Below are 9,922 nucleotides of genomic sequence, written 5' to 3'. Positions count from 1 at the left end.
TCCTGTCCCCCTAAATGAGTCAGGAGGCATCAGGCCGAGGACTATCTTGAGCGGGCTCCAGCCAGCAGCAGAAAGAGAAAAAGCAGGAATTAAGCAGACAGGTATAAAGAGTTACAGGCTGAGAGGCCAGGAGTCAGCTCAAGAGCATGTTGCTGGAAAGCTACTGGGTCTGAATAGCTGGCAGGTTGGGACAGGAGCCCGGGGAGGTGGCATCATTTGGGAGTAAGGCAGAAAGCAGGGTAGGCATTCATTGTCTGTGCCTGCACCACCTGAGTACAAGGGAGGTTGAGAGATCCAAGATATTGGGGCTTGGGGGCTACTCTGGGGTGCCCAGAGCAAGATGCACAGTTCAGATCAGTTGAACGAGTATCCATTGCCTACTTCATATGCGGCCTCCAGGGTAGATGGGACTGTTTCTGCCTGGAGAAGCCTGCAGGATGGTCCCACCTTTTTCCGTACTCCATAGGACTGCATTTTTTTTTTAAAATATTTTATTTATTTATTTGACAGAGAGAGAAATCATAAGTAGGCAGAGCAGTAGGCAGAGAGAGAGGGGGAAGCAGGATCCCCGCTGAGCAGAGAGCCTGATGCAGGGCTCGATCCCAGGACCCTGAGATCATGACCTGAGCCGAAGGCAGAGGCTTAACCCGCTGAGCCACCCAGGCGCCTCCAGGACTGCACTTTGAGTGGAAATCTTGCTCTTGCCACCTCTCCAGGGGCTGAGGCTCAGAACCCACAGGGTTCTAAAGAGAAGAGGTGCTGGGCCTAAGACATCAACATTTTTTATTAGATCCACTAAGTACCAGGGAAGGGTCCTGGGCCCTTGAGCAAGTTTCAGAGCTCATTGCCCTTAGATTCAGTCTCGTCTTTTCCCTACCACGCCTCACTCCCAGTCCAGGCCCAGCTGGTGGCGGGCTCCTGACTTCTGCCTTCCTTCTGGCTCCCCCCAGTTACCATCTTGAATGGAGAATGCTTCCTTCTTCCGGGGACACTGAGGTTCAGGAAGGGGCGTATCCAGGAACAGGCTAGCCTGACTCACTCTCCCATGGGGCACCCCGAGGCTGGGCCCAGGGGTGGGCGCACCAGCCTGCACCACTGCCGGTGGGCTTGCCTGCCTGGTTTCCTCAGTGCTCTCGGCCTGTGCAAGGTGGGCAGTAGGGAGATGTCTGGTGCTCTTTAATTTCAAAGGCATCGTGGCCTTCCCTGCGGAGCAGAGAGAGACAGGTCAGGGATCACGGGTGGCCCTCGACGTCTCCCAGTGCAACAGAACATTCCAGCCGTACTCACCGGAAGCAGTGGGCGCAGTAGAGGTCCCCATCACAGCCAGCGCAGCGCAAGGTGGCATCCTCATTGCAGATGCAGCACCAGGGGAGCTCCTCATCCTCAGCTTCGGGCCGGGCGGCCATGGCCTGGGCCTGCCAGGACCAAAGAGGGATGGGGGAAAGAAGGAAGGTGTGTGGGAGACTGCTGCAGAAGCGGCTGGCCAGTCAGGGAGGGAGGCTGTGGTGGCGGCCGGGGTGGGGGTGCTTTTCTCACCTCAGGCTCTGCCCTGCAGGACTGGGCCGGGGCTCGGAGAGTGGGCTCCACAGGGATGTTAAAGCCACTTGCCTCATCCAGGGCAGCTTCTTCGGTGAGCTGTGGGCAGAGCGAATAGGTACAGCTCCCTGTTCCAGGACTAGACCTGACTTTCTTCCACAAGAGGATTTCTGTGCTCTGTGGCCTCAGCTTCTCAACCCATCTCCCTTTATCTTTTGCCGGTGGCGGTTGATATCCTATATCCAGGGGCCAGTAGGCAGGTCTGGGTCACAGAGACAGAGGGGGCCCCAGCGAGAACGGGAGCTGCAGACTGGCCACTCAGCAGAGAGCAGAGGCAGGGTGAATGGGGCCAGGCGGGGGGCTGGGGCAGTGAGACAGGGACAGGACAAGGGCTGGTCAGGTGGGTCAAGCAGGGCCCACCTGCTGCAGTACTCTCCGGATGGCCATCTCCTCATCCTCCTCATCGTCACTGTCTGGGAGGTGATAGTCCTGGAGGGTCACTTGAAGAAGGAATGACAGGAGCAGGAGAGGACGAGTAACATGGAGAGTTCCCCTGAGGAGCTGTACTTTTGCCCCCCAGGAGCTGGTTTGCTTTCCAGTGGCGCTTGTTCCAGAGCTAGGCAGCCTCTGTCGCCACTGATCAGATCCTGCCCTTCCATGCCCCACCCTGCAGGGCTGGGGGACGGGAACAGAAAACTTTGCATCTGAAGGGACTGGGGATTCCAGGCCCCTGATGGCTCCTATGTACTCCTTTTCTACTCTTTCTCCCCATTACTTTCCTTGAGGCTCTGGGCAGAGCTCAATAGACCCCTGGGCGCAGGAATTCCCAGCATCTCACCCAGCATGGCCAGTAGTCACCATTTTGTAGAGGGTGGCTTGGGGGTGTGTGTGTCGGGGTGGGGGGGCCTGCTTGATGGACATGAGTGAGCTGCTGCTTCCCAGCCTCTACCTTTATCAGGGTCCTCGCCCCGCAGCACAGCCAGGCGCTTGGCGAGGGCCAGGATCCTCTCCTGCCTCGTGTTCTCTTCCCGCAGCTCGACTGCTGCCTCAGCCAGCAGCCTGCTCTTCTCCTCTTCCAGGGACCAGGTGGTCTCCCCCTTGGAATTAGTGCTCTGGCCCCCTGGGCCACGTTGGTTGAGGTCATTCTGGACAGAGGCAGCTGGGAGGAGAGAAGCGGTCAGGGAGGCAGAGTCATTCCAAGATCTCTCATCAGAAGCCAATGAGCCTGTTTCTCAACTTCTTTTTTTAAAAACCATAGATTACCAGCTTTTTGCTCAGTATTAGCTCCTGCGGTTTATATTACCAATAAAATCAATCTTTCCTCCATTTTTCCAAATGTAAAATACCAGTAATCCTCGAAATGTTTTTTTTCCAACTATATCCATCCCCACTCCTGCTATTTTTACATGTTGGCCAAAAAGATGAGGATATGGAAACGCTAAGCTACTCAGCCAGTTTCCTGACTTACAGGCTGGCATGAGTATTTCCAGAGGGCAGCAGAGAGGACATGAGAGGATGCGCTTTTCTGTGGTAGGAGGCAGTAAGAATTCTAACCGAGTGGGTGTGGCCCTGGCACTGTCCCCTTGAGCTCAGCGATTCAGAGCAAGAGGTTCAAAATCAGAGAGCTTTGAGCTCAAGTCCCAGCGCTGCCACGTAATACCTGGGACCTCGGTCAAGTTCCTTAAGCTCACCAGGCCTTCGTTTTGTTTATAAAATATGGATAATAAGAGTACGTATAAGATTGTGGAGGCTATTCAATGAGATTATGTCTCTAAAGCAGAGCTTCTCAATCTTGGTTCACTGCTATTTTGGACAGGACAATTCTGTTGTGGGGCCTGGCCCAGGCACTTTACGGATGTTGGGCAGTATCCCTAGCCTTTGCTTGCTAGGTGCCAGTGGCACCCTCTAAGCTGTGACCAGAGGGTCTCCAGATAATCATCCCTGGGAAATCATCCCTGGTTAAGAACTCTTGCTCTGAAGCATTTGGAATTTTTTCCAATAGGATTTTTTTTTTTTAAAGATTTTATTTATTTATTTCACAGACAGAGATCACAAGTAGGCAGAGACAGAGAGAGGGGGAAGCAGGCTCCCCGCCGAGCACAGAGCCCAATGTGGGGCTCGATCCCAGGACTCTGGGATCATGATCTGAGCCGAAGGCAGAGGCTTTAACCCACTGAGCCACCCAGGCGCCCCTCCAATAGGATTTTTTATAATAACAGAAACGTTCCATATCATTGTATTTGTGCTGCCCAAGATTGTCACTCAATAGCATTTGAAATGTGGCTGGTACCACGGAGGAACTGAGTTTTAAATTTCATTTAATTATTATTAGTGTTTTTTGTTTTTAAAGATTTTATTTATTTATTTGACAGACAAAGATCACAAGCAGGCAGAGAGAGAGAGAGAGAGAGGAGGAGGCAGGCTTCCCACTGAGCAGAGAGCCCGATATGGGGCTCGATCCCAGGACCCTGGGATCATGACCCAAGCCGAAGGCAGAGGCTTTAACCCACTGAGCCACCCAGGTGCCCCTGTTTGTTTTTTTTTAAAGGTAGGCTTCATGTGCAGTGTGGAGCCTGATGCAGGGTTCAAACTCACAACCCTGAGATCAAGATCTAAACTGAGATCAAGAGTCAGATGCTTAACTGACTGAGCCACCCAGGTGCCCCAAATTTCACTGAATTTTAATTAAATTTAAGTAGACTATTCCTCATCCTTATCATCATAATCTTCATTGCAGAGAACATTTGCTGACCACTTATTATGAACCAGGAGGGCTGTTAAGTGCTTATTAGGTTAGCTCACTTAATTCTTGTGATTTCCCCATGAGGTGGGTTTTACTACATATACTTCCATTTTATAGACGAGGCTAGTGAGACTTAGGTCATATAACTTTCCCAGGGTCACAGAGCTAGTTTAAGTGGTAGAATAAGAAATCACCCTCTGATTCGAAAGCCCACACACTCATCTGCGAGGCTTACACTGGCTCCTGTTCGAATAAACCATAATTTACAATGTTGATTGTTCTCTGATTTATATGTGTGTCCCAGAGGGTGGGCAGCAGAGCCCATCCTACTTGGGGAAAGAGTGGGGGGCAGGTCCCTGGGGGACCCAGGTGGAGAAGTTACCTGGGCCTCCTTGTTGACAGCTCTCATCAATAGCCACTTGTGCTGCCAGCTCTGTCAGCAGATCCTGTGCCTGCTGGGCTTGGGTTCTGGTGTCTGGTGGCTGATGTGCCTGCTCAGAGGAAGTAACTTCAGTGGGGAGCAGGGCAGGGGGAAAAGTAACGCCGTAAGGCACAGAACAGTCTAGGTTAGGGGTGGATGCTGACATTTCCAAAGCTCAGGGAAAGGGGACTAATCCAGGGCCCACATAATTGAGTAGATCTGGCCATTCTTTCCTGTCCCACCCCATCATGCTGCTTGTCCCTGGTTCCTTGGCCTCGACGCAGGCCTGAGGATCATGAGGTTGGGGTGGGTAGGTTTTGTCAATTTCTACGAAGTACATAAGCATACATGTGTCTGGGCTTCTGCAAGGTCCTTATCCTAGGACCCCTGTACCCCCCAAGAACTCACAAGCTGGGGGATCTGAGAAGGTGGAACTCTGCCCTGCAGTGCAGCAAGCCGTGCCTCCATTTCTTGGGTGGAAGGGATGGAACCCCGGGGTTCATCCCTCAGCGCAGCTAGCCTGGCTTCTATCTCCGCCTGTGAGGCCACTGACTCTGAAAGTGGTAGGGAGAAGCCCTGTAAGATCCCAAGGAATCCTAGTCCCAGGAGGTCTGGATGGTTCTTTTAGGTCACCCGGTCTGCCCCCACTCACTGGGCTTGTTCTGTTGGCGGAGCCGTGCTAGGCGCTCAGCGATAACTTGGTCTTGATGGATCAGTCCCTGGCTCTGGGGAGTGCTGGGCTTCTGCTTGGCTTCCAAGGCAGCCACACGCCTGGTAGGGTATGAGATATGAGAACTGAAGATTGAAGAATGAGATTGAAGAATGCAGAAGGGAGGGGTGAAGGCACCCACTCACCATTTCCCATTCAAATCACTTCTAGGCATCCAGGGAGGACTCCAGTGGACAATATTCTGTGGGCCTCATTCATGTCACCCTGCAGCCCAATCCAGCTGACCAATCGGAGGGTCTGACTGAGAGGACAAGGTCTACCAAGAAGTGTTTTTGGGGCGAGGGCTGAGAAGCTACTGTCTGAGCCCAAAAGGGCATCAGGAGGCTGAGATATGACATTCTCTTGACCCTGTGCTCATTTGATCTAGAGGGTGGGAAGAGAGTCCTGCCCTATGGCTCCTTTGTCTTTTTCCCATCCCTATTTGTCTCTGTCCGTTCAGCACTTACTTCTTATAGTTCTGAGGTGGTGACCACTTGGAAGCATTGGCAGAAGATGACCCTCTATAGGGAAGAAATCTGGTATCAGAAGTCCCGCCATCTGCCAGTCAATGCCTCCCACCCAAACACTTCTGGAGCTGATTTCTAGCCACAGAGCACAAAGCTGTGTGGGCTGGCCAGCTGATTGGTACCATGCTTGGCTAAACCCTTGCCCATGTCAACTTCTCACCTGGTCAGGACCTCATGGCACTGCTTGCAGACTTTCTGTTGGGTATTCCCAGTCCGAGGCACCACTGCACTGAAGCTAAGGCAGCCAGAACAGAAGGCCCGGCCACAGTTCTTACAGCCATACTACAAGAAACACGAAGTAGGAGGTTCCATCTCTCACCCTCCCCTGCAGGCTCCTCCCTGTGACTCTCCAAGCACACAGAGAGGGAAGGCATGAAGTTGTGACAACTGCTGGGAGGAGGATGAGCAGTGGGGCCCCTAAGGCCTAGGGAGAGAGAGGGGTGGATTTATTCAAATCAAATAAAGCTTTATGCAAAATTCCCATGCTTTCTACTCTTGTCTTCAATTCCCTGATGCTGGGGTGTAGAAAACAAACAGGAAAAACTTCATGCTGCAAGTCACTAACTCTTCAACAAAGGAGTATCAGAGAGTATAGAGTCCCTGCCTTCTCTGCCTCAGCAGAGATGAAGGGTGGCTTGGCTTCAGTATGGGATAACAATAGCCTCTATTTATTAAGCACTTACTGTGTGCCAGGCACTAAATTCAGTACTTAATATTCATCATCTGATATGATCCATATAATTTATAGACACTACTTTACTTAATCCTGATGACCACCATTATTATTCCTATCTTAGATGGGGTCAGAGGGGTTACATGACTTGTCCAAACCAAGCTCATTTCACGAATGAGACAGCAGAGCTCAAATCTGAACCCTGACCACCCTGATTCCAAAACCCAGATTTCTAAGTGTTACACAGATCTGCATTCCTACTGCTATTCATTCATCCAATCTGGTTTCTATCTCCTGGTCACAAGTGGGCAGAGAAAGCCTATAGTTTACCTGGAGAACTTAGGGGCCGGTGCAGAGAACGAGACTTTGCCATGGTGCTCCGGGAGCAGAAGGAAGGGCAGTAATTTAACTCAAGAAACCTGGGAAGGGCAGGCTGCATGACGGTGAAGGTTTCAGAACAAAGGGAGTAACGGGCATAGTGTGATGGGTGGTCACAGGATAGTAACTAAGACTGGGCTGCGGAGGAGCAGGGTGGAGGGAAGGAAACAGCTGCATATTACACTTGGTGGACAGGAAAGCCTACCTTTCTAGAAAGGACAGAAGCGTGCTCTACAGTTTATAGGGCACTTTCACCTCCAGCACCTCTCTGGACCTTCATGTCAACCCCGAAAGCGAGGGAGCGTTAAGCCCATTTTATAGAAATGGAAACTGAAGTTGAGTGACTTCATCAAAACCACAGAGCTGGAAAAGGGCCATAAAACCAAGTCTACGGACTTCAAGTCCTGTGCTTTTCCTCCACTCCACATCCTCCCTGGCCCTCTAGCCCGCGGGGAGAAGACTCGCCTCCTTCTTGAAGAGGGTAAACTTGACAGCGCATCCGTAGCACCTACTCTCCATTCAGATGGCCGGCGAAGCACCACAGGTTCCACAGAGCTGAGAGATCGCTCCCGCGAAGTCCCGAGACCCTCCGAGTTTCACTAAGCTCCGCCCCCGTCCCACGCCCCCTCGCGCGGGCTTGCTGCGGCCTCTCGCAGCAAAATCGCGTTCGGCCACTCTAGCCGGAGAGTGGCCGCGGCAGGCGCGGTGGCTGCTGGGAGGCGTAGTTCATTCGCGGCTCCTCCCTTCCCTCAGAGACAGTCAAGCCTGATCCAGAACACATTTCCCAGGGGGCTAAGCGCCACTCAGCCCGTTTCCCGGTGACGGTCCTGGGGAATCCCTACGCACGCTTAGGCTCTTGGGAGTTGTAGTACGAATCCAGTCAGGGTTGGAACCATGGCGGTGGCCAAGGAGCTCTTACAGATGGACCTGTATGCGCTGCTAGGTATCGAGGAGAAAGCGGCGGACAAAGAGGTGAGAACTGTGGCGAGGAGGGCCGAATCCGACCGCCCTGGTGGCCCTTTCTCTCCTGGCGCCTCGCCATCGCTGGCAGCCGCTTTACAGATTCCGGCGGGCCCTAGGCGGGGAATGAGGGACGGCCCGACAGCCTCAGAAGGTGGTTTCCCAGACGTTTCCTGGATGGTCTGACAGCCTCACGAGGAGTTGGGGTACCCAGAAGGGAGGCTTCTAGCGCTGGGTACGGTGCTCTCCCTCTGGCCTTTGCCTAGGAGAGGTAGCTGGGTGAGCCTGAGAGGGAACCCTAGTCCCCTCCCTGCGCCTGCGCAGTGTCAGCCTCTGAGTCCGCTTTTGTCTTTTCTCCCTTGAGCTACTTCTTACGGTCACCCCCTGAAGGCTGACTTAACTCCGCTTAAGCCTAGGGCGGAAAAAAGTCCTGTCTCAAGGCTCCTGCCCTCCCTTGCCATCCCTTTCTTGGCAATGTGACCTGTGATTCTGCCATCTGTTTTCCAGCCCAGCCCATTGTTGCCCTCTGAAAATGTGCTAGTGAGCTCAAAGCGGGAGGATCAGAAGAGTAAAGCGAGAGGGCCTGAAGTTCCACGGGAAGGTGTTGATAAAGGTGCCAGGGAGTGGGATTCTAACTGATCAAGCTGTAATTAGGGTTTGTGTTATCATCCCCTGGATAACGGTGGAGGTTGTAGCAATGTAGGAAAGGGAGGCGAATAATTCATCAGATGAAAGTTAATGCCTTCGAATGTCCCTATACTTCATGAGCTGTGTGAGCTTGTGAGAAGAGGAAGCTCTGGGCAAGATCAGTAGGGTTCTGGGGGAAGAGATGCTGTCAGCCTGCACATCACTGTCTCCTGCAGCTGCAGCTGAAATCAGAAGTTGGCTATTGATGTGTACAGAGCACCAAAAGCATCTGCTAGACCTGTCTCATAACTCTTAAAATTTAATATTAATAATGCCTAACATCTATATAGTGCTTCCTATGTGATGGGCACTATTCTGAATGCTCTGCATTTGTAAACTGTTTAATATGTACTTCATTAATAGTGAGAAATTATTTTGGACATTTTGCATCAAATCCTGCCTGTGTGTTGGAACCCTGAAATCGAGAACTCGGAGGAAGGAGGTTGGGAGCTGTTGATATGTCTATCACTCAGAGGTGGGGGTGGGTAGATGAGCTGCTACTAAGGGAGTTGGGTGAGGCCATTGTCTAGACAAGAGACCAAGGTCTAAGCAGCCCAGTATCCAGTTTTCACTCAGATGAGATAAGGAATATGTGAGAAGGCGGTTTATAAAGGGTAAAAGGTGCTGTTCCTACTTGTCAGTAGGCGAGGCACAACTATAAAATAATGGAGAACATAGTAAATTCCTTAAGAGGATATATAAATGGCCAGTAAGTACTTGAAAAGATGTTTAGTACCGCTAATCATTAGGTAAATACAAGGCAAAACCACAATAAGATACCACTTTACACCCATTACGATGGCTATTACTAAAAAAAACAACCAACCAAACACAGAAAGTTATAGGTGTGGACAAAGATGTGGAGAAATTGGAATGCTTGTGCATTGTTGGTGGTGGATGCATCTGCTGTGGAAAAGTGTGTTGAGTCCTCAAAAAAATTAAACACAGAATTATCATACGATTCAGCAGTTTCGCGTCTGTGTATATACCCACAAGAATTGAAAGAGACTTAAATAGATATTTGTACACCCATGTTCATAGTGGCGTTATTCATAATAGCTAAAAGGTGGAAGCAACCCATTGTCCACCATTTCTTTTTTTTTTTTTTTTTAAGAATTTTTTTTTTTTTTTTTTTTAACAGACAGATCACAAGTAGGCAGAGAGGCAGGCAGAGAGAGAGAGGAGGAGGAGGCAGGCTCCCTGCTGAGCAGAGAGCCCAAATGCAGAACTCTATCCCAGAACCCTGGGATCATGACCTGAGCCGAAGGCAGAGGCTTTAACCACTGAG

The 9,922-nt window shown here is 51.3% G+C and overlaps 2 protein-coding genes across 7 annotated transcripts in view; one reads left to right on the top strand and one right to left on the bottom strand.

The window, feature by feature from the left end:
- Positions 1–632: 632 nt before the first annotated feature.
- On the bottom strand, positions 633–7,654 carry LOC111158042 (zinc finger FYVE-type containing 19). The gene is made up of 11 exons (XM_022519842.1): positions 7,453–7,654; positions 6,097–6,218; positions 5,877–5,930; positions 5,353–5,471; positions 5,109–5,254; positions 4,662–4,770; positions 2,486–2,695; positions 1,957–2,036; positions 1,537–1,635; positions 1,288–1,415; positions 633–1,203 (listed from the first exon to the last, which is right to left on the bottom strand). Exons 1-11 carry the CDS (start codon positions 7,504–7,506, stop codon positions 1,125–1,127), a joined length of 1,200 nt encoding a protein of 399 aa, XP_022375550.1. The 5' UTR covers positions 7,507–7,654; the 3' UTR covers positions 633–1,124.
- A 131-nt stretch (positions 7,655–7,785) lies between these two features.
- The window catches only part of LOC111158050 (DnaJ heat shock protein family (Hsp40) member C17), a 42,929-nt gene continuing 40,792 nt past the window's right edge, over positions 7,786–9,922 (top strand). For all 6 annotated transcript variants that reach the window (XR_002641333.1, XR_002641332.1, XR_002641334.1 and 3 more), the window contains exon 1: positions 7,786–7,959. Coding sequence is in view for 3 of the 6 variants with exons in the window: in XM_022519855.1 (XP_022375563.1) it covers positions 7,882–7,959 (78 nt within the window). In the remaining 3 variants the exon portion in view is untranslated. The remainder of the gene's footprint in view (positions 7,960–9,922) is intronic.

The sequence above is a fragment of the Enhydra lutris genome, unplaced genomic scaffold (genome assembly GCF_002288905.1).
Source record: "Enhydra lutris kenyoni isolate GAN:26980312 unplaced genomic scaffold, ASM228890v2 scaffoldscaffold4, whole genome shotgun sequence".
NCBI classification, from domain to species: Eukaryota; Metazoa; Chordata; class Mammalia; order Carnivora; family Mustelidae; genus Enhydra; species Enhydra lutris.
The sequence above is the reverse complement of the archived record's forward strand: the minus strand, read 5'-3'. Positions and strand labels throughout refer to the sequence as shown.